At 42.4% G+C, this 24,692-nt stretch overlaps 1 protein-coding gene across 1 annotated transcript in view; it reads left to right on the forward strand.

The window, feature by feature from the left end:
• Positions 1-12,285, forward strand: part of ANKRD52 (ankyrin repeat domain 52) — a 67,730-nt gene extending 55,445 nt beyond the window's left edge. Inside the window, exons 26-28 of the mRNA XM_072990865.2 lie at positions 4,429-4,511; positions 5,862-5,953; positions 7,744-12,285. Coding sequence (XP_072846966.2) covers positions 4,429-4,511; positions 5,862-5,953; positions 7,744-7,988 — 420 coding nt within the window. The 3' untranslated portion in view covers positions 7,989-12,285. The remainder of the gene's footprint in view (positions 1-4,428; positions 4,512-5,861; positions 5,954-7,743) is intronic.
• Positions 12,286-24,692: the final 12,407 nt, after the last annotated feature.

Raw genomic sequence — 24,692 nt, forward strand, 5'->3', positions numbered from 1 at the left:
CCAACCATACTACAGACCACAACAATATCAGTGGCGCCGCCCGTACTCTTACCAACAATCCAAATCGTTTACTGACAGGAATAAGTATACTTCACAGCCTGCCCCTTCCTTCCAACCTCGACATGGGAAACAACATCAACGCCCCAAACAGTTTTTTTTTTTTGTTACTCTGAAAAGAAACAAAAGCAGAATCTTTGACTTCTACATTCCCCAGATCCACTTTACTTACCTTTCTCCTTCCACCACCACTCGTCTTTCAGCCCGTCTTCCATCTTGGGTATCTGTCACCACCAATTCCTGGGTCCTCACCATCATCGCTACAGGTTACACCACAGAATTCAATTTCCCACTTCCACCAAGGATTGTTCTAACCTCACCGTCCGTTGCTCTCAGACAAGAAATTCAATCTCTTCTCCTAAAGGACGCCATATCACCTGTCACTCCTTCAGAAGACAATCCAGGGTTTTTCTCCCACTATTTTACCATCCCAAAACGGGACGGTGGTCTGTGGCCTATTCTCGACCTTCGGGACTTAAACTATTGCATCATTCAGAGAGGTTTTCATATGGTTATGTTAGAACTAATCCTATCCATTCTTCAGCGATATGTCTGGTTTGCAGTTATAGATTTAAGCAATGCGTATTTCCACATTATCATTTGCCAAGACCATCACAAATTTCTCAGATTCGCCATAGGACTCCATGCCTATGAATTCAAAGCCCTTCCTTTCGGCCTCTGTACAGCACCAAGGGTATTCACAAAATGTATGGCATCTGTAGCAGCCCACCTGCTTACTCTGGGAATCTCCATCTTCCCCTACATAGACGACTGGCTGATAGTCTCCCCTTCACGTTCTCAGGCTTTAAAAGGTATTCAGTTGACCCTTTCTCTCCTCGCGGATCCGGGTCTCAAGATCAAGGAAGAAAAATCCATTCTTGCCCCTACACCACGGATCACCATAGGCACAGTCCTCGACTCTACGAGGGCAAGAGTTTTTCTTCCTCCAGAGAGAGAGCAGCCAAACTTCACATGCTCATAGAAAATTCCTTCCTCACTCATTCGTCACAGCGCATTCGGCTCAACGTCTCCTAGGCCTTATGGCCTCCACCACGTCAACCATTCAGCACTCCAGGCTAAAGATGCACTGCCACAATCATGTTATCTGTTCCTCTTCGATCCTATGGCAGACCCTTTTTCCAAGCTTCTCCAAGTCACCCCTGAGTTCTCTTCTCAGCTGCTCTGGTGGGACAATCCATCCAACCTGGTAATCAGACTGTCTTTTACTTCTCTCCAACTGTCAGTTCAGATCACCACCGATGCAAGCCCTATGAGATGGGGGGGGCACATTGCAATGGCCTGCATATTCATGCTACCTGGTCATTCATGCTACCTCACCAAGCGAGCTCTTCATATAAATAATTGTTTTTATTTATTTATTTATTTATTTATTTATTTATTTATTTATTTATTTATTTATTTATTTATTTATTTATTTATTTATTTATTTATTTATTTATTTATTTATTTATTTATTTAACTCATATGCTGTCCACTCTACCCAAAGGGCTCTGGGTGGCTTACAACAATTTCGAGCTCTTAGCCATTTTCAAGGCCTTCCGAGCCTTCAAGCCCATCATTCTCAGCAATGTCATTCAAGTCACAACCGACAATACCACTGCGTTGTTTTACATAAACAAACAAGGAGGCACCCATTCCCTTCCACTGCTGTATCTCACTGTCCAATTCTGGGAATGGTGTCTAGAACACCACATTTTTCCCGTAGCAATACATATTGCTACTCAAGACAATCTTGTAGCGGACACTCTCAGCAGACTACATACCCAGATGCATGAATGGACTCTAGGCCAGTCTGTATTTCACCACTTTTGCAAGATCTTGGGTCAACCACGCATAGACATGTTCGCCACATCCCAGAACTCCAAATGCTCCCTTTTCTATTTGAGGGCAGGCACGGGACACGGGTCCCTCGGAGATGCACTGATTGCAGACTGGACCACACATCTCATCTATCTCTCCCCCCCCCCATCACTCTCCTTCTCAGAGCAATAGCCAAGATCCATCACAATCACTCCAACGCAGTCCTCGTTACCCCTTGGTGGCCAGGACAACCATGGTTCACCATGCTCCGCTCCATCGCTACAGTTACCTCTGACTGCCTCTCATTCCTCACCACCTCTCACAGCATCAAGGCAAGACTCACCACCCTGACCTTCATGCACTCCATCTCACAGCGTGGAGGATTCTCCCTCAATAGATGCCATCTTTGCTAACACCCGAAACTTGCCACTGTTAAGCTCTATTCGTATAAATGGACTGTCTTCACAAAGTTTGCTCTTCAACATCATCTTCCAACCAATCCTACGACCCTGCAAGCTGTCCTTCAGTTTCTCTCCCATCTCTTTCACAAACAACTCTGCCCTTTCTACTCCCAAGGTTTACCTGTCTGCTATAATAGCTCATCAGCCTCAAGACTCCGATGCTGCTATGCTTGTCATCCCACATTAAATAAAACTCTTCCTTCGGTCTGTCTCCAGTATGCGTCCTTCTGCACCTGCACCATCCCCACAATGGTCTCTACCTGTTGTTCTTCACTGGTTTACCCATGCTCCATTTGAGCCACTTGCTACCATCTCAGAGCACCTCCTTTCCCTTAAGACACCTTTCCTGGTTGCCATTACTTCCGCTCATAGAGCCTTGGAGTTTGCTCCCCTCCAGGTCAATCCTCCATTTCTTCAGTTCACTCAGACAAGGTCACCCTTTTCCCTGATGTCTTCTTTCTACCAAAGGTTGTGTCAAGATTTTCACCTCTCCCAACCTATTGTTTTACCTACCTTTTTTCCGTCACCTACGACTGACTTTGAGCGGTCTTTACACACTTCGGACATTAGACGCGCACTTGCTTTCTATGTCTCATGGACTTCTTCCTTCTGCAAATCAAAACAACTTTTTGTAACACCGCACCTCCCTCACAGAGGTTCTCATATTTCATCGCAAACTGTATCCCGTTGGCTCGTTGCAACTATAAAACTGGCGTGCCAACTCGCCAAACAGCCTCTACCTGTTGGTATTAAGGCTCGTTCTACCAGAGCTCTGGCTTCCTCTGAGGCCTTTCTTCGTGGAGAACCACTCCCAGACATTTGCAAGGCTGCTACATGGGCAACACCGTCTTCATTTGCCACCCATTATCGCTTAGATCTGAGAGTCAAAAATGGATGCAGCATTTGGGAGAGCTGTACTTCTCTTCTTCCGTGATGTCCCTCCTCCTGTAAGTTAGCATGTTAATCACCCATTAATGTGCATTCACAGAGACCAAGAAGAAGAAACGAGAGGTTACTTACCTGTAACTCTGGTTCTTTGAGTGGCCATCTGTGAATTCACACTTCCCAGTTGTCCTCCCCTCTGTCCGTCACTCCTGTATCACCTTGATGCAGCGGCGGGCTCTTAGGAACTGAGGTAATAGCCAGGACGGGGCAGACCATGTGTACTGGGGGGGGGGCGATCATTGACGAACATAGCATAAATCTCTAGAACACTCCAGAGACCTCTCCATAAGCACAGATTAAACCCATTAGTGTGAATTCACAGATGACCACTCGAAGAACCAGAGTACCCTCTCTTTTTCTTAACATAATGGCCACACCACTGTAACACAGCAGTGTTGTAGGCCAAGTGCCAGGCAGGCAAATGTTTGCACTGCCTTACTTCTGAAAATTGTGTAGCTGAATTTCACAGAGATTGAAATATTGACATGGAGAAGGGTCAAGAGTCCAGAAAAAAACGGGAAAACGTACGTGTGTGTGTGTGTGTCCCGAGAAAATGCCTTTCGTGCTATGCCTTTAATATTAGCTGCCTTCCCTTGGCAAAATCTGTGCTCTCTCCACAAGGAGGCAGCAGAGCCTTGCTTCAGATAGAAACCTTATCCTCTTCAGACAGGCCTTCTCGTACATCCCGGGTTTGGAAGCTACACTTAAGTCCAGCTCGGTGTTTCAGGGATCAGGCACATGCCAAAGAGGCTTGTGTACTTCTCCTTCCTTTTCTCATGCCAGTTCCCTCTGCATTTTCTTTAATGGTTGTTTGTCAGATAAACCAGTGGTTCTTAACCTTTGTTACTCGGATGCTTTTGAACTGCAACTCCCAGAAACCCCAGCCAGCACAGTTGGTGGTGAAGGCTTCTGGGAGTTGCAGTCCAAAACTCCTGAGTAACCCAAGGTTAAGAACCAGTGAGATAAACCACAGTTTGACCATTCTGTTAAGTCCTGATTTAAAAGGGAATGAACCTGTGGGGAAAGGGGAGAAACCCACGTCATAACCTTCATCAGGAGGGAAGCGCAGAGGAGAATGCCATTTTGAAAAGACGTTTTTTTCAAAATAATTCTACCCTTTAAATATATTATCTTTCCTTTTCAGGGTCATGAAAAGTGTGCCTTGTTGATTCTGGGGGAAACCCAAGACCTTGGCCTTATCAATGCAACTAACAGTGCTCTGCAGATGTGAGTATTTGCACAGCTGGTGGAAATGAGAAATGATTCTTCCATCCCTGGCTCCTTTCTTCTCCATTTTATTTTTACTCAGTGACACTGCCATGTATCCAGAAAGAAGTCAGAAGAGAAGCATTTTCCTTCCTAGAGTGACCTTAAAATCGGTGACTCCTGCCTTTGGGAGGAAGCTGTCATTTCATTGTTTCTGGGTGAATAATTCCAACTATCTAGGGATAGGTTAGCCAAGTCAGAATTGCAGAAGCATTTGGGTGCCCTGGTATATTGGGGCGGGGGAAGGAGGAATGGGTGATCTACCTCCAGGATCTGTGAAAATTAAAGGTGTCTTTTGGGTCCTGTGTGGTGATGAGTTTTTAAAATAAGACATCTTGTAATTCTAATTACGGAAGGAGATGTCTAGTACTCCTTTGAACTTCAGTTTCCCCAAATGTAGCTTTGTGTAGAAAGCTGCTTTTTCATCCACTTAGCCTGGTATTGTCCAGTCTGCCCGGCAGCTACTCTGTTTCTTATTTTTATTAGTACTGTAGTATGACAGTTAATATTTTTAGTAGTAGTACAGTTAATTGCTTCTCAGCTTTGAGGACACCAAAAGTAACACTCTACCACCAGATTAAAAACGTTTTCTAAAAAAGAAATTGAATACAATTTTAAAAACTAGTGTTAGAAGTCAGTATTCTTTAAAAAGGAAATGAACTTTAAAAACAATCTATAAAATGTTTACACTTGTCTGTATTTGTAGCTGCCTCAACCAGTAGTCTTTCACTGCTGGATATCTTTTTTTAAATGGATTGAACTTGGGGCCTTCTGCATGCAACGTGATCCGCTACTGACCTGTGACTCAAAAATTTAGGCTTTATTGTTTCCCAGAAATTCTTTTATTTTATCTTAAAATGTTAGCTGTGTTCTAATAAATAGTCTTGGTTGCTGTTATCAATCATTGGACTCCCTTTGGCCAATTTTTTAACAATCCATTTCTTGCTTTTAGTTCTCCTGGTTCTCCCAGTGCAACAGTCGACAGCTTATTATATTCCTCTAAATGCAAACCTTTGTCATATGCTCCCAAGGTCTGAAAAAAAGGAATATATATTGTAGAAAGCAATCTTAGCAAAGTTTTACAAAATTTATTAGAAGAAATACTCTGGTATCTTCAACCTACAGGTTATGTGGTTGTATAAAATGTCTTCCTCCTTTAGGCAATGTTACTGAATGATGTTCCTCTCTTGACATGCATGTCAGCTGCAAGTTTGGCAGCCCTCAGTCCCAAGGCACAGGTCCTTATTGGCTCCTACGTAATTTGCCCAAGGATGTACCTCCAACTCCCCTTTCTCTTTTTGCTGTGCACAGGCCGCTCCATATTGCAGCTCGAAATGGACTGGCCTCTGTTGTTCAGGCTCTGCTGAGCAGAGGTGCCACTGTGCTTGCTGTGGACGAAGAAGGTGCGTATTCTCCATGCTTCCAAGCTCATCGGGATGGGCAGGGTCAGATTCAATTGTGGGAAAGGCATCTCTGAAAGGTGGCCCACTGTTTTCCCTCTTGGCGCCTCCGGAGGAATCTTACAGCCCTCATTGAAGCTTTCTTTGGAACTCTTAAGGTCCTGCACCTTCTCTCTAAAAAGATCTCAAGATGAGCCGCATAATTCACCAGGGATGACCTGGGCTGCTTCCAATAAGAAATGGCTGCCCTGCAAAAATTGAGGCCACCTCAGCTTAAATATTTGCCATCCTTCCCGAGGTTTTCTTCCCCTCGGACAGAGAGTTTCTGGCTGTCTCCATAAGCCTTCTGTTCTGATATGAAGGAGTCCTTCAGTCCATACTTTGAGATAAACTGACTGAGACAAAAAAAATCCCAGATACAGCAGCCTCTGGCTTTAGTGCATTAAGTGCAGCCTATGCGGCTCCTGCCTGAGAGTCTTTGGGCATTTCCGTCTTCTTCTGCTTTTCTAAGTTTCAACTTAGTGAATTTCTCCCGTTATCTGCGCTTAGTTTAGATAGAAATAAAATTAGAAGAGAAGCGAACACTAATATGAGACCGAAACATTATGAGCCTGCAGTCTCCTGCCCCCACCCTTCTAGCTGGTTGTTGCCATGTGCCCCCAAGTTGCTTCTGATGTGCGGTGTGACCTGCACAGGGTTTTCAAGGTACTATTGCCACCTCTCAGGTAAGTTTCCACGGCTGAGTGGAGATGCTGTTCATTACACCGCAGTGACCCTCCTTGGGAGGAGTCAAGTCCATCCTTTTGGGTGGCTTCTTTGCAACCTATTGGAAACAATCCTCACGATAAGTTCTGGTCCTCCAGTCTCTTGATGAAATCTGTTTAGTATTGAGGAATTAAGGGTAGCCTTGTTGGAATGGGTGTTACAGTGTGTGCGTGTGGGAATACACAGATAGGCTGCGCAGAGCCTGCTGCAGGTGTCCAAATTATATGGAAAGTACCTGATTACGCCAGACCCGCCACTGCAGGTCTTCAGTTTCAGTGCATAGAGTAGTATGTAGGGTATTGGGCCTGCCATGTATTCTTGTACCGCAGCACCCATCATCCCTTACCACGGACTAGATCTGATTGGGCATTTAGTCCAGCAGTTCTAGGGAGCCACACATTCTGCATCTCCAACACACAGAGAGTAAGTGGGTACACAACTGAGAGATGCCATCAGAGAGCATGTTCTTCCTCTGTCCCTCTTACGTCCAGTACACTGGAAATCTGTGTTACACACTTGCACGGCTCATACACAGCCTTCACAGCCTTTGGTGTGTGTGAACAGTGGCAGAATAGAATTGTTTAGGAAAATAGTGTTTTTAGGATTTGACCCTTTCCTCACCTTTCCCAGTCTCATCCCCGCCCATTAGTGATAAAGAAAACATAAGACACGGTGGACACAAAAGTTTCATGAACAAATGCAAGATTATCCAAGTTAAGTTTGCTACCAGAAGTGTACAAATTAGCAGTGGGTCAAAGGGCCACAGCCTGGCCAATATTAGGCCAGTTTGTCTGGGTTGTTTTCTGACGTCAGGGTGGTTTGCTATTGCAGGAAGAGGAACGAGTTGAAAAAAAAGAGTAATCCCCGGACAAATCCCTTCCTCAGTCAATGTATGATTGTTTCAGGCTTCTAGGGAGAATGCTGTTGCAGTGGTTATGTCTGAGGTCTGAACAGTTGGCTCTGCTGTTATTGGAAAACATGATGCGCCTGGGACTGAACATGTCTGGTGTTTTGTTTTGCATTTACAGGCCATACCCCAGCCTTGGCTTGCGCCCCCAACAAAGACGTTGCCGACTGCCTGGCACTTATCCTTTCCACCATGAAGCCTTTTCCACCTAAAGACGCCATCAGCCCATTCAGCTTCAACCTCCTCAAGAACTGCGGCATTGCTGCCAAAACAGCAGCCTGCAGTGCCCTCCCCAATGGGAACAGCTGCCCCTACACCAAGGATAGGCACAATGCCATTGGCTTAGATGGCTGTTACTCGGAGTAGCTTAAGAACCATGATGGGTGGTCTAATATCTTCTATTTATTTAGGAATTCTATAAATATAGGACACTTTAAAGGAGAACAAGACTGGGATTGGCCTTCCAAAATGGCCTGGCCATAAAACAGAAGAGAGGATCTCAGCTTCTGCTTCCTATCTAGACTTGTGCTTGGACCAGTGGTGACACTCGTCCTTAAACCTAACAAAGCAGCAGTGTGGTTGTCAAACTAATCAGTTGTTTTCAGAGTGGTATCCCTTAAATGATTCCCTTTTATTATATCTGGTTAAAATTATCGCATAAGACAAAAAAAAAGTGTGACCTGCCTTCCTTTGTCCTTCACTAAAGAGTGCTGTCTGAATCTGTGAGTTCATTAGATTAAGTTAAATGGGCAATTTAGATGAAATACTTTGGACTCCCATTTCTTCTAGCTGGGTGTGTTTGAGAATGAGCAAAGGGCAAGGCCAAATTCCTGTGGGTTCTGCTCAGTTAAGTGGCAGCGGCTTGAATTTGAAACTTGGAACCTCTTGAAATCAGCCAACTTCAGCTTCCCATCTGCCTGGCCCTTTCACCGTTACCGCCTCCTTGTGTATGGAAGTCTATGTAGGGAGCAGAAGCCTGAATTTCTTCTCAGCTTTATTTGGCATTAAGGGTGTGATAAACCAGGGACCGCCAAGAGGGGCAGCAGCTCCTGGCAAAGTGCCACTATAACTGGTCCTTCCTTTCTGGTGATGTTTTGTTTATTTGTTAATCTGTTTGTCGTGCTTGCCCTATTTTTTTTTTTTTTTTACTCTGGTGAAAACACTTGAATTGATAACTACTGTACGTAGGACACTATGATACCTTAGGCAGCTCATATTCCCTTGTATTCAAAATGGGTGCTGTTGCCCAGCTGACACGGTCCCCTCTGATAACTTGCGTATGCGCTGCCAGAATTATCCTGACCATATTATCAGGCACTTTAGGGATTTTCTCTTTCTGGAGGCTGATTTTTTTTTTTGATGGGAAGTAGGAAGAGTTACAAGTGTTGGATCTCCAAAGAGAATTTCCTTTGTGGTTTCCCCCTCTTCTCTGTGTTGTGCATGTTTCCACATTAGACAAGTCAGTGTTGCTTTAAAAAGAAAAAGAAATTATTTATAAAGAAACAAGCATTATCTTTTTTTAAAAAAAATAGCAAAAAAAGAGAAGGAGGTTTCTCCAAGGAAAACAATGCACTTCTGTATCTTAACAATCCTACACCTGTATTTATAATTTTCCCCTGTTAGAATACCATCCAGCAGGTTTCATTAAGTGTGTACGTGTTTATATATGTAGAGATATCCATGGATGGGGGTTAGTGTGCATGTTTGTTTTTATTTTTTAAAAAAATTATATTTATTACACATTTGAGTGTATGCACTGTTTTTTTTTCTTTTCTTTTTGTACTGTAAATTGTATCATGTGTAGAAACTAACAAAAATTTTACCATATCACAAGTATGTTCAAAGCCAAAGATTGGGATGTAGCAATCGGTTGAGGGCTGCCAGGGCAAACTTTTTTTTATCCAACCATCTTTCCCCGGTCCTGCAGCCTTATGCTGCTTCTTGGACTGCAGTTGGCAGAGCATTTGAGAACCAGTTGTTCCAAGATGTTGGAGTTTTGGGGCCATTGGCCTGTTAGAGCTGGCAGTCCCATCACACACTAACTAATGTTTGTATTTCCCTGCGTCCTCCTTTTGTGGGATCTGCTAGACTGTTAGGGGAGGACATCTTAGCTGGCTGTGTGCTTCAACCATCCTGCTTCATGGTGCATATTACACTTTAAAAAATTATATACAAATTTCAGTTTCTTTAACCAAAAAAAACTTCTATAGCAAGCCTCCTTCCTCCCCCACCCACTCAAATTTTACACTGACTTTACAATGTGGTGTGAACATTAGTATTGTTTGCTTCGCCTTGCTTAACTTGGGCACCACCCAGTTTTCCAAAACAGGAGGTTGAAAGTCAGCCAGTTTGTGGAGTAGGAGGAGGGACATGGCTGGTGAAGAGGACCTTAAGAAAAGGTGCTCAATCTAGATGCAAGAAGGACAAAGGCAGAGTCTGAAAATGAGAAAACCCTGTCATTCTCCCCTCACCCCCCCCCCCCGCACTGTTTAATTTACCAAAGCCAAATCCATAGAGCCAAATATTAAAGCTGCAATTTCGTCCTTTGGTGAACAGTGCATTTTTAAAAAGATACACTTACTCTACATTTTCCTTCCCTTTTTGTTTAATTTCCGCTAAATGAATTTTGTCTTCCCCACAGACCACGGCATATCATTCTGAGTCAGCTCTTTTGGCACTAGCTGAATGTTTTGTTGGTTTGCTGTATATGGATAGGTTGCAAAAAAAAACTGGGGGCCTTAAGGTAGCGAATTCTAGTCTTCTAACAAACCCAGCCATTTCCTTCAACTAAGCCTTCCACAAAGACTAGGGCGCTACTAGCTTAGCTTCCCCCCCCTCCTTTCTTTTGATGCCCAAGGAATCTTGAGAGATCTTTTCAGTTTGCCGATGCTAAAGTTTTTAATGCACTTGCCAAAAAGCACAGCAACAGCCTGTTGCATATTGGCCATTAAGTTTTGTTGCTGCACTAATGGTCAGGTGAATTTTCTTTGCCCTCAGTTGCTCCAAGTTCTCTACCTTGAAAGAAAGTGTTAACCTTTCTACACCAAATACCTCACGTTGGAATAGAAATGAACAAAACTTGAAATAAACATCCCCATTCCTCCCCATTCCCCACTTTTTAATAAAGAAAAGGTCCTTTTTTTCAGTGCTCTGTAGAGGGAGAGTTGAAAATAATTTTTTAAAACTTGTTTACATTGCTTTTTTAGGTACTAGCAACCTGTAACTTCTTTAAAATCACCTAATTTTCCTTTAGCCTTCCAAGTGCATTCCTGTTGCCCTGCCACACAAGATGGGAGACTGTAGGGAAATAAATTTGAAGCCACGCTTTGTGTTTCTTTCTCCTTTCCCTTTAAGGGCTAAAATTATTTCTCCTTCAAGGGCCTTTTCTGGGGGGCCTTTGGGATCAAGGTGTTTACAGAAAAATTGGAGGGGGATAACATATGCTAACGGTTGTGCTGCATTCTGGAAAGGCAGACGGAACTTCAGAGTCCTTTGTGTGTCATCCCTTGGCTGTTCCTGCTGACATGGCACTCTTCATTCTGTACCACAACACAGACACCAATTTTTGGCAGCCCAGGAAAGAGGTGTTCCTGTTAAGAAAGTATAGCGAAGATACAGTCTAGCTCAGCTCAGAATGAAAATACTTGTTCTCCCAGATGTTGGATTGGGGCCTGGTGCTGTGCTTGTTTGTAGCCGCTTTCTGTAATGGAAGAAAGAGCCTCACTAGTCAGCTGGAGAGTCTTGCATAGAGCCAGATCCATCAGACTCTTTGAGTAGCACAATTCTTTGAACATCAGGTATGCCCCTCCTGATTTTAAAGACTTTAAAAGTCACTGTTGAATGGGAGAGGGGAACGAAGCCAACATGAGGATGGGTTTTCCAAGATCATTTCAAAAACGAGGGAATCTCCGAGCCCTACTGATACAAAGGTTGTCTTTGCATTTCCTTTTCCTGTATTAGGATGCTGGTGGATATTTTCTTTCTATTTGTGGAGGAAAAATAACCTGACACTTGATCATTTTTTAAATTCATACTTGCTGATAATGTGTTCCTTTTTCCTCGCACATCAACATAAAAAATTAATATATGACAATCAGTGTGATCTCTTCAAGGGCTTTAGTATTCTTAGCTCTGTAGCATCATGCATTAATATTTTTATGTTCAGTTCTGCCCCTGTTTTTTTTTTCCTTTTTTTCAAAATGATAATGAAGAAGAAAGTGGCATGGAGAAAATTCCAGCAGCGCATACATTCAAATTATTGCTGTTTTAAATAAAGAGGTGGAGGTAGAAACTGGGTGTGGACAAAGCAATGAGGCCAGTTCTATTTTGTAGGTACCAGTCTTGTTCTCCTTTAATGCTGTAACATGTACATTTCGACAGCACAGCTTGACAATTTTAAGTAATAATCGAAGTGTCTGGTGGTAATAACTTGCATTATTGTGCTAAGATGAGAGTTGGTTTCCCTAGTGCATTGTAAAAGAGGGCTGGAGGCAAACTTCCTTTTTACTTCCTGTCCTCTCCCACCCACCCCACCCCAGTATTGTGCAGGCACATTTGGCTTAAATATGTGCAGTATTGTAACCCAGGGTTGGGGGCGGGGGAATGGAATGTTGTTTTCCTGTGCAGAAGTTATAACAAATGTTTGCTTATAGTTTGTTCCCATTGGCACACCGTCTAGAAGCAGCATCTTTCTTTGGACCTTCAAGAGGACACAACTCCAAAATTTTGTTTTCTTCCTTTCAAAAACAGTTATTGGCCTTCCCCCCCTTAACCCCCACAAAATAAGGAAGTTTCTCTCCAACCAGCTTTCTCCAAAGCACTTGCTTTACAAGTAAAATAAGCACTTTTGTTTAAAAAAAAGCATGAGGGTCTAGTTCCCCCCTTTTATAGCAACCCATAGGAGAAAGGCCAGCAAGGGGAAATGGGATCAGGAGGTATTTGGTTTTGTTTTCCTTTGTTTTTGCAGGGGAGGGGAGGGGGGATGATTATTTTGATTAACTTCATGTCTCTAGAGAATTAATGAACAAAGGGAAGTTGTGTTTGGAAAAAAAAACAGCACAAATACATTTCAGCTTGACAAGTGTATTTGCACTGCCATTGTTAGATAAACGGGCCACCCCCCCTGGGAGCCCAGCTGAGCCATATAACCTTTGACAAACACTGAATGTAAATGTCCTTGTTAGGGGACAAGTACTGGGAAGCTATAAATTGATCTTGTATTCCTAAATGGGCACTTCAACAAATTCGAAATAACCAGTCCTGATAAATTTGTGCTATTATTCTCTTTTTATAAAATTCTTTATTTTGCTTTCTGTTTTCTTTCCCTATGTTGCTGGAAAATGTACATTTGGTTTCATTATTATGACTGCTTTTATTTTTAATCTTCCTTTAACCCAAAAAAGGGGTATGAAATCATGAAATATATCCCCCTCCCCTCCGCACCCCACTTACACACATGGATGTAAGGTGAAGTATGACTAGACTCATACCTATGTCCCAGAAAGTGACGAATGAGTTATCATCCAGAAAATGCCTGCATGTCCTCAGTTGAAGCCTTTTTGTCCAGGGCACAATTTTTCGAGCTGTCCTCAGTGGAGTCCAAGGGCATTTCTAAAGCTCCTTCGGTGAGTAGATCTGTAGTCATTCACAAGATATTTGTTGAGGCTGCCTCTGTGAAGACCACCACCGCTGCCGCCACGTCTGTGCTCCTCCTCCTGCACCGCTCAGCTGCAGAGAAGGCCTTGGGCACCTCAGAGGTCTAGGCCAGCAGCCAGGCTCAACAAGCCCAGCTGGCTCCCAGTCCCAACTGAGAGGACAGATCCCGAGGACGCTGCCGAGAGTCCCCTGTAGCGCGCAAAAGTGCTGGGGCCATGGGGCCAAAGGTTTTTTTGGCAGACATATTAGTGTGGAAGGGTTCCCCCAAGGGTGGGAATTTTGAACTCTTGATTGGCTTATGTTGAGCTGTGGAACAACTACAGGCCTTACTGGTGTTGTTTTGTTGTTGTTGTTGTGTTTGGCTGTTACCAGAAATACAGTAGTTGCACATGTACCCTACCCCTTCACCTTTCCCCATACCCCAAGATGGGTTTTGCAGAAGTGTATTTACCCTTCTGGATCTCTCTGCCTGACCCACGCTTTACCCAAATAAAATACTTCCATGTGAACGTTCTGTGTAATTCAGCCTTGATCATATATTCTCCCAGGAGTGCCAAAGGGACCACAACGTCAAGGAAGAAAGGGGGCAGGAATATATAATCTTTTGGCTGGAAAAGTGGATGTCTTTCACAGTCCATTCACAGACTATCAGCTCAAAATCACCTTTGCCTTGAGCTTTCTTTAACTGCATGATAATTAAAGGGAGGGGGGGAGTTCTACATTGGTAATCCAGTTGTGAAAACCTTAGTTGAAGCCTTTTCCCTTGACTTTTTTGGATTTTTCTGGTGGGTGGTTCAGCTTTCAGCATGTAGCGTCTTACTAGAAAAAATGGCTTCAGCACCATTTAATACCTTAAAACTATTCATGTAGGTGGAAGGAGAGAAGGTAGAGAGATGTGGAAATTTCCAGTTTGAAGCAGCAAGGACGTTACTGGCCATAGAAATATGAAGTGGTGGCTTTAATTGAACCATGTATACTGGATCAAAAAAAAAAAAGGTCTTGATGTTACAATAGGTAGAAGATTCTCCAAGTTGGGATGGGAGGGGGGGGATTGAGTCTTTTAAGGACTTTTTAAGGCATCTGTAGCAAGTTTGTGGTGTCTTTCCTTCAGTATCCTATGTGTAAATGCTGCACCTATGTATATTATGCACATAAAACATTTCTTCTGAATAAGATAGGACAGACCTCATCACCAGTCAGGTATAAACTACTCTTCCTTTTCTGTGTGTCAATTTTCTGGTTCTTTGTGTGCGCGTGCGCGTGTGCCTGTGTGTATGTATGTGTATCTGTGCGATGGGTATCTTTTCCAATTAACTTTTGGTGCAAAAACAAAAAAGGGATTTTTTTAAAAAGGAAAAGAAAAATAGCCTTACTTATAATTCCAATCTTATCTCATTAGTTTGTCCATTTGACTATAATAGAGCAAAATTGCATGCGAGCCTTTGAAACTAGCTGAGCCTTGTGTGCATGATGGGCTGGCACTAAACTTTTTTCTAATCAAAAATTAGTATGCAATTTCAGCTGTTCTTTCCAAAAGTCCTGCTTTGTTTTCCTTAAAGAATGGTGAGGAGGGGGGTTTGACTATGCCAGCTTGTGCCTGCTTTTACCTTAGCAAAACCTTAGGAATTGGGATTCTCGCCCCATGTCTGGATCAGAAGAAAGATCTTTCTAGCACTGCATGAATAACCTCAGATTGTATTTTCCATTTTTCATGAGACCAGCATTACCAGAGTAGGTGGTGAGACTCAGACGGCGTCTTGAGAGATTAGCTGGACAGGCAGCATAGATTAACAGCCTGTATTCACATACTGGATATGCACTGCATGGGGCTGTGCAACTTTCTAGAGCATCATAAGGGCTTAAATAAGGAAGTAAAAGCTGTAGCAAAGAAAAGTCAGTGCCATCTGTTGTTAGATTGGCAGAACCAGAGAACAACCGTGTTTCATAGGGATAGCTTGGAAATGAAGAGGGCACCTTTGGCTCAAAGGACTGCTGAACCCCACCCTCCAAGACCAAACATTTTCCGAAAGGCCAGGCGATAGTACCTTTTCATTCAGGTTATTTCTACTACCATCTCAAGATATTCTGCCTCAGTGAGCATTAGCTGTCTGACTTGCCTATAGGTGATTTGCTGCATATTGGGTTGAGCTGCAGATCATACTCTGTAATGGAGACGGTCTGTTAGCAGTAGAGACTTCCTCAGGAGAAAGTATGAATTGACCTTAGCTCTGAAAGTGACTCCCAAATTTGTCTCTTGATTTGGAGTCATAGGCTAGTATATGTATCTGTTTTTCCTTTCTGTAGTGCATAATAGATTCCTGCTCCCCCATCACATTGGCTGCAGTGCAGTATTTCAGGGGCTGTTTTTACTCAGCTTCATCACAGCAATGACAAAAAGGTTAATTTCAGATCCTGTCGGGCCAGCTATTTTTTTTTTTAAAGTAACATTCTGTCAGAATCTATCTAGCTGTCACCTCCTTGGAACCACACCTATTCTTGTTAAATGAATTAAAATACTACTCTCCAATTCTTCTCCTTTTATTTAGGCACTGCCAGTATCCCAGTGGGAATGGGGGAAGAAAACTGGGGGGAAATGGTCCAAGAAACAGATACTACAGCCTTGAGAGCAAGAGTTCCTTGTGTCAGGAAGGAAGTCTGGGCTCTCACTTTTTGGGGGGGATTGCCTTAACTCCTGAATTTTGCACTGATTTGTTTGGCCTCTTTGGGATTCTGTTCAGCAGATTAGAGGTGGGGTTGGCTTATGAAAGAATGAACCATGCAGACTCTGGGTTGAAAGAAATGAGAAATGTGTTGTGAAGTGACCAAAACCAGTTCTGGCTGTTTACATGCTCTAGAACTTGAACACAGGTAGCCTTGTGCCCGAACTCAGGTGGAGAGGAGCTGCTTGCACAGTTTTTGCGAGGGGGTAGTGACTGACTGGGCCATGTGGTTGCGTATTGGAGCCCCTCTACTGGAGATTTCACTGCACTGTCTAGAATGCTACAGTGGGTAGGGTTCAGAATCAAACACCTTTGGTGATAGAGAAGCAAGTTCCTAAGCCAATGACATGTTTATTTGGAGCTGGCTTTCAAAACATGGCAACCTAAAAACACCATTGCATATGGAGATAACCAGAAAGGAGAGGGAGCAGAGTCACTGAAAAGAGACTAGGGCATTATTACAAGCTTAGTGTTAGCTGTTAATATTTTGTTAGGCATTCGTCATTGGTTCACTTGAAAGTACTTACCAAAATGGCTGCTCATATATTTTTTTGTATGTGTGTCTTGCACTTCAGTTTTCTTGAAAGATGTATTGAAAGACGCCTCCTGCAAGGTGTTAAATGCAGTTGTCCACAGATGTTGTCAGTATCTCCTGCTTGTTGCTGTTTGTGTCTGTGACTGAGGGAAGTGATGTAAAGGTGTTTTGCTAAGAGTTTCTCCAGGTTTCCATTTCTTTCCGTCTCTACTTCTCCATCCAGACGTTCACCAATTGATAACTTCCAGTTAGATTTTTTTTTCCTTCAGAATTTTGGGATGTTGACTGAAAAAAAATGTTTTGGGTCAGAAAGTAATATTTTGTTGAAACCTTTTTGAAAAACAAAAGCCAGTTACTTATACCAGAGGTATTAGATATTTACTATGTGTTTAGTTTGCTTATACAAGAAACATATTGTAAGGTGACAGAACAGATCAGACAAATTTTTTGTCCTGAGTAGAAAGGCTAACGGTTGGGCAGTAGCTCTTTTCCTAAAGATAGGAGAAAGATGCATTTTGGTTAGAAGAATTTACTATTTGGGGGCAAAAATGTATTGCCTAGCATTGTCTAGTCGTATCTGCTTCGTATCCAGAAACAGATGCATCACTTTATGCCAAGCACTGAGCCTGAAGAGATTTCGTATTTTCCCCATCTCTTTTCTAAAAATATTTCCTGTTTTAGTTGTCTTCTTTCAGAGCAAGAATGTGAATTAGTGTTTCTTTCTCCTATATTCTTTCTCTCTCCCTCTCTTACACTCACTCAGACAGACAGACAGACAGACACAGAGAGAGAGAGAGAGAGAGAGAGAGAGAATTCTGCATCCTGCACACAAGGTGATTTGACCCATGGTCTATTCTTGGAGGTAGAGTATGTATGATTAAAATCAGTGTAAACATTTGAGTGTATTTTATCTCAGGTTTAGTAAAGTGATAATTTTCTGGACTTTTTTGTCATAATCTGCCCCACAGCGTCTAGACTTCACAGAAGTAGTTAGAAAACTCACTATGACTAAAATGCTTTCCCCTTCGTAAAGTTCATTATCCTCTCTTAGAACTCAAGAATAGTGAAGCTTATTTTCACTTATTGTCAACATGGCAGAAACATTTTATTTCTTCTTATGTTTAGAAACCAGTGCTAGCATGATTTGTGTTCAGTTGCCTTGCATATGGATTTCAATAATGTTGAAGTTGGGAATGCTTGCAGGGTACAGATTTTCTTCTTGCAAAGTACAGTTCATATTTTTGCAGGCAATAGGAAGTACACTGTGAACTCTGTGGCTTTTTCCCCCTGGCCTGTTAGTGTTCCCTCTGTTATTCTGTACCTGAGAAATCCTGTGACCCGCCTGCCTTGTAGACTCTTAAGACTTGCATCTTCTGAGAAGGAGACAAGGGCTTCACAGAGGAAATGTGGCTGCTTCTTTGTGATTTTTCACCCTCTCTCCACTGCCGCTGACAGTAACATTATGTTGTAGTTGTACTGTGTAGATTCAGAGCATTAAAATTGCACTAAACAGCGTTACGTGCCAGTGTCTAATCTTTCCTTGTTTTGTCTTTATCCTCCTCTTTTCAAACCAAAACCAAAACTCTTTTGATATTGGAGGATGGTATAAGTATTTGGTTATTTGCTTATCTCCTTGTTTACTTCAAAGATCTCCCCTCCTCTCTCTTTTTTTTACATTAAAAAAAGCACTCAGTTAAGGGATATAGCACCAAATCTTTCAGCTGCAGAAAGATTTTCAGTTTTTAAAATCCCTTTCATTGATCACTTCATTAGCAATGCATCTGGTTGCCTCCTGCCACACAAACCCTTCAACAAAGTGTCATCTCAATTTCAGTGGTATTTATTTGCAATTTAATACTTGCCAGCATCTCAAGAGATGTTAGGGTGTACGTTTTGAGAGCCATGTCTCTCAATACAGTGCAGTTTTGTTCCCTCTGTTTTCACATTGATGCAGATGGGGGTCGAATAGGGTTCCCACAGAGATGGAGGGAGGGGTATTGAATCTCCGCACGCCCATCTGGGTTGTATTCTTTTTGCTGCTCAGACAGTAGCTTTTCAAATGATAACGGGAAGTGAAAGCTGTGCATCACTCCAGTCTATTTTCCAGGTTCTTGACTTGAGAGTACCGTTAAAGTACCAAGAGGAGCTGCTATCACCTTTCTTCAGAAATACCTTCTAGCTCATATGAAGTACATCCTTCGTCTGAAGTACGGGTAAAACATTTTTGAATTATTGGTCACTTTGAGACATGGTGATCCATGCAAGTACTCTTGGTATTTCTTGATGATGTGTTCCTTTGGGTTGGGGACCTAGTGGGCTCTGGATATTCTCTCCTCAGCTCTTATATTTGAATAACAACTCAAGAGTAGTTGTGCAGGCGAAATTCTTTGGTTTTCAGGATCAGCATTGATTCTCCTCCTGTATATGTTTGACACGATACTTTGGACGCAGCAATAAGCAGAAACCAAGGCGTTTTCCATTAACAGTTTGTGGCTGGTCTTTTGACCGTAATAAAGGTTTATCTGTCTATCATCAACAGTTTGAATAGCATCAGAACCTGATGATAAATCTAAGAAAGAATCCAAGTAATCAACAAAGATAAATGAAAACCTGTTCATCTCTGGTGGTGTCCACTGTTATGGTATGCCATTTTCAAGACATCAACCTTTCTCATCGCTTTGAGAAGAGGAACATATGTTCCGATGACCAAGTGGGTATGGGGTTTGTCCGATACGCAAGCTGCTTGTGGGAGTGGTGTAGAAACCTTCTTTAAGTTAGCAAAAGAACACTGCAAAGGATGCCAGTTAGAATTCTCATATTTGTAATCTCAGATCTACATGTAACTTCTTTTTCTGATTGGGAGAAAATGGCCCCAGTTTTTTAAAATCAGTAGTTAAATACATTACTAGTTTAACTCTTAAGAGCACATCTTCATTTCTAAAGCAAGAACATTGGATGGTTGTACACCATTAGTCTATCCTTTCAAGTTCCAAGCCTGAGCCCAGATCTGATCTAACCTGATGCAATAAACATTGGCCTGTTTAGTTTGTGGAAAGACACGGAGGTGAGTGATTGCTGGCATTAAGTGTGAATTAGAGAATTTTCATATTCTTTTAGAAATGGAATAAAATAAGGTAGTCCAAAAAGCAAGACAAACTAGTTTTTCTACTGTATTTTGCTTGGCGAGAATGTATTATACCAGTGATTACACTTTGTTTGCTGTAGTATTGTAGTCTTGGAGTGTATTAATATAACATTTTTGTCAGCTTCACCAGCCTGCTTTGAAACAGGCATCATCGGGACTCCACTTTGACAATCTGACTGCAGAGCCTAGCATATATACTTTGCTTTAGTTGCATAAACCCCTTTGGTATAAACTGCAATTGTTCCTTAGGTTTCTTGAGGGGGAGCTGGGGTGGTAAAAATAATTCTAGAAGTTATTAACATTCCTCTTGCATGTTGTGTGTTTAATTGCTTGGCCCTCCCTGGTTTGTCTGCAACTTGAAAACATGGAACATGGTTGGCGTGGCAGGTGGTGGGGAGGTCCGGTGGTCATCCTTTGAAGGACAGCAGGAATTGCTTTTGTTCCCTTACAGTGTGTTTGTTACAGATTGTGTCCAAATAGTGCCCATCCTGCTGTTTTGCCGGGTGTGTCCTTGTCTTATAGCAATACTTGTTGGCTCTAATCTTGCAGGCATTTCAAAAACTACCTGTGCTCCAAACACATTTCTTCCTTGGGAGCAGCAATAAAGGGGGTGGGGTGGGAAGGGTAGGATAGGGCAAGGAAAATGAATTGCTGTGTTGAGGGTTTTGTAGTTGATTACCTCTCTTGCACTGCTGTGTGTTCTGTTTCATTTGGGAGGAGCTTCTCCCCCCCCCCCCCCACATTTTAGCTATAAATGGAAGGTTTTGAAAGATTGTGATCAGAGCTGTAAGAGCATTAGCTACACTCCCAGTGGAGGATTTATTTTTGAAAACTTTTGTTTATTTTCATGCTGTTTCTTCCCCTTCTTTGTCCTTGTTTCTTCTCCTAATTGTATTTCTTCTTTATTTTAACACATGCGCACACCAAGTTACTTTGCACACAGATATCCAAATGGTGTGTGTCACTCGAGGGGCATCTTGGTTGTGTTTTTGTTTTTGTGTGAGATAGGCAGAGCTAGTTCTTTGTGGTGGTCTTTATAAGGGGTGACTTAAATGCAGTATATTCCGTATTAATAAGCCGTTAAGGCTGCTTCTAATCCTTACTCTGCCTCCTTACCCAAACTGTTCTCCCTGCTGGTGAGACATATAGCAGCCAAGGGAAGGAAGGTTAATTATATGCTTTGGTTGCTGCCTCTATGGGTAATTGCCTCGTTTTCCTGTAGGTACCTTTCAGTTTGCCTCCTTAGAATTAGTGCAGGAACATAATTGAAATATTGCCTTAAATGAAGAGGCTGGAAGCCTTTCTGAAAAGAGGCTCCTCCGGAATTCCTGCATTGGAAGGCTCTGGCCAGCCTGCGCGTTGAGCAAGGCTCAAGAAGACCTTGCCAGTAGAAGCTGTAATATTGGGGTTGGGTTGTGTGGATGGAAATGGCTTTCAAGGCACCCAAGCTTGAAACACTTTAGGTTGAAAATCAAAACGCACAGAGATTCCCCCACCCCCTTTTCTTGCTTTAATTAGTTGAGCACTTCTCTGTTTCTTTCATTTCAGTTTAGGACAAAAAAAAAGGATGCAAGATAACCCTTAGTAGTCAGTTCTTCAGCCGCTGATTCTGGAAGGCTGGAGAGGAGGAGAACCACATGTTCAAAATGGAAACTTGCACTGTTTCCACTTAAAATGAAAGGAGGAGGAAAATACTGTATTCTTTCTGCTTGACTTCCAGGAGCTGCTTATAGGAGAAGAGCTTCTGTGGAGTGAGATGGTTTTTCTGCTCCTTTCCTTTCATGTCAAATCCTTTTGGTCCGTTACTATTCAGAGCAGAGTATATATGTTGATGTGATATCAGATTAGGCTTTGAGGGGCAGTATTTTAATTCTTCATCAGCATTATCATAACATACTCTTCAATTGCTTTAACACCAGTTTTTTTTTTAAAGTTACATTAATTTGCTTTTGTTTCTGTGCCTTTCCTTCCGAGAGCTGAAGAGGAGGAATTACATTGCTTGGAAAATTCTTAGTCAGCACATTCTCTTTCCCTCTTTATGGCGTCATTAATGGCATCTCCATGCCTTGATTTCCAAGGCACGCCATATTATTTGAGGGACACCTTGCATTACAGTCAAAATGGCAGTGAACTTTGGTATTCCATGGCTGTGATTTGGTTTCAGCCTTTGCTAAATTTTTCTCTGGCTAGGCCACAGGTGCAAAGATACCAAATACAAAGGACCAGCAGCTATCATGTAACCTATATGAAAGAGCAGGTTTGGAGAAGGGTAGTGAAATTCACTCTACCCCACATTTTCTTCCAAGGTACTGCCTCAGATGCAAGTGTTTTTCCATGTGTGCACAGTTCCTACATGTATTAGTTGCAGTGGTCTTGAGAACAGAGGTGCATGAACAACTGAAGTTGTAAAATCACAACGGTGTGTTGTTTTTTAACATTCTCACCCAATGCTGATAGGGTGATTGCGTGCGAGACTGTAATATCATTATAAATAAAGTAAGAGATTTCCTCTTTCTCTTCCACCCAACCAATTCCAGACATTTCATAAGCTGGTCTGTATGTTATCCTTGTCATAAGGGTTAGTATTTCCTGCAATCAGTTTTCCTTTGGCTGTACTGTTTATTTGGGCCTATCCTTAGGACAGGTAAAATATGTAAACTGGCTCCAAAATGAACTTCAAGATGTTGTAGACTTCTGTTAATTCCAGTTCATGCTGAACAATCACTGCACTGCATAAAATTACCCTGTGGTCATTGTACTGCTTCAGATAGTTATCAGAGCTCACCCTTTTTCTTTGTTCAGTTGACCAATAAGATAAAAATCCAGCTGTGTTTGATATTCAGGACCCCTCATCTCCTACCCAGTTCAGAAGAGCTCTCTTGGACTCACAGATTTAGATGCCTGGATAGGAAGGTGGCTATTTTATGTAGAATTTGGCCACTTCAGGAGTTCATTCAGGTGAGGAAGAGACAACAGGTCTTCTTACTTATCTCTTGCAATAAAAATAAAGTAGATCAGAACATTGTAAAAACTTTTCTTGCTCTTTGTCTTAAACACTAAGGGCAAGTATGGAGACCATACAAGGAACACAAACTGAGTAGGAGATACTGCACTGGAAACATATTCTCTCCTCTGTATGAGCTTGTTTCCTCATCTTGCAACAACCTGGTGAGCATAAGTTTAGGAGGAAGAACAGGAACTAGCTCTTAGATCAACACCTCGTGCTTAATGGGCCTGGTTTGTGTTTGGCCTTTTGTGTTTTAATAATTGGGAGGGGGGGAGGTACTTCTGTTTTCTACTCCAGAGCACTAAACCTCCAACCTGCTGATCAAAACCAGCATGTGGTCATGTTGTCCTTCTCTAAGGCTGGAGCCTTAACTGGGGTGGTTTGACTGAGTAGGTTTTTTTTTATTAGATGCTTTTGTTACACATAATATTTAATATGTTGAAAAGGTGGATGGGGAAGGGAGTTTCTTTTGTGCAGTGGCGTTCTATGTGAGGATGGACAGGGGAGCAAATACGGAAGCACCGCTTGCAAAATGCTCCTCCTCCACCACCACCACCCATGCCTTTGGATCCACAGTGATTGTGGGGAAGATTAACTTTGCACCGTTGTCTTGCTAGTGCTGACGATCTTGGACCAATGTTTAGAAGAGATTTTTAAAATACGCATTCAGATCAGCTCATGGGACTGTGTTCCTGCTTGCAGACCTACCATCTTCCTTCGAACACTGGTTTAAAGCACAAACAAACAAACAAAAAACCAAATGCTCGTCATGTGAGTGTCTTGGGGAGGATGGTTGTGGGGAGGGAGCTTCCAAGGGCGGTTCACTCTCCTCACACTCCAGTTCTAACCCATACACTGCAAAGAGCACTCTTGTATTCTGGTGTGCAATCAGAGTTTAACTCTTATTTCTGCGTCCCACCTTACAGCCCGGAAGCTTGAGATGCAGGAGCATTTCTTGGCAATCTCCCTTCCTTATCTCCTTTTCCTCTTTTGCTTTGTTGCGGGGGAGGGCAGGGATTGGGGGGGGGGCTCCAGGCAACATGAAGCACTTGTCTCTCTGTCAAAAATCCATAAGCCTATAGGTTCAGTTCTTGGAACAAAATGCCAATGTGCCACCACCAACTCTTCTCCCTGCCTGGTTGTTCCATGAAATAAAAATATATATATTTTAGAGATCTGTATAAATATATATTGGAGAACAATAACGAAACAAGCAAGTACCACAAGCCATCCATTCCCTGTTCCGCACACACCCCTTCCCTGCACAGTGTGGAAGCGATCTTGTATACGCCCTTTATGTGAACCCAGTTAATGGTTACCTTTTTTGTCTGATGTTATATATGCATTTTCAGAATTTCTGCATCACCTTTTGGGGTTGGGGGAAGGGAGGGAAGGGTTAAACAGGAACTTAAAAGCTAAATTTAAAAAATGCATTCAGACTTGATCTATTTTCTACAATGTATGATGCGACCAGGTCCTGTTATTCATATTGTGGCTTTGAATCAATTATGTTTATTAAAATGCTGTTGCTTCTATCTGCCTCTGCCTTATTTTTTTCTGCCTCCAGACACTGTATAAAATTTGTGAGGAAATAGCTGGTAAATTGATACTGCCTGATTTATCTTTTTTTATTATTGTAAGCATAAATCCAGTTGTTAATTCCAACCAGAATTGAACTGATTGAATCAATATATGCAAGTGTGGACTTATTACATTTTCTCCTTTCTAATGGGTCTCCTCTAGTTGAAACTAGCAGTTGCTCTAGATCAGCTATTCCTGATCTTTTTTTGGCCATGGCCATAAAGACAGTATGTAAGAAATAGCAGGTGTAATCAGGATTGTATAAGTCACAGATCGAACCTTATGAGGTGGTTTGTGAAGAATTGTTTCCAGTCTTGGGCCATCCAGGGGGCCATATTACGCAGTGAGAAGGGAAATTAAGACCTGCCTTTTTACTCTTCACTCGCAACACGATGGGGTTTGCCTGTAAGCCATTACATGACCAATT

The sequence above is a fragment of the Pogona vitticeps genome, chromosome 2, assembly GCF_051106095.1.
Source record: "Pogona vitticeps strain Pit_001003342236 chromosome 2, PviZW2.1, whole genome shotgun sequence".
Taxonomy (NCBI): domain Eukaryota; kingdom Metazoa; phylum Chordata; class Lepidosauria; order Squamata; family Agamidae; genus Pogona; species Pogona vitticeps.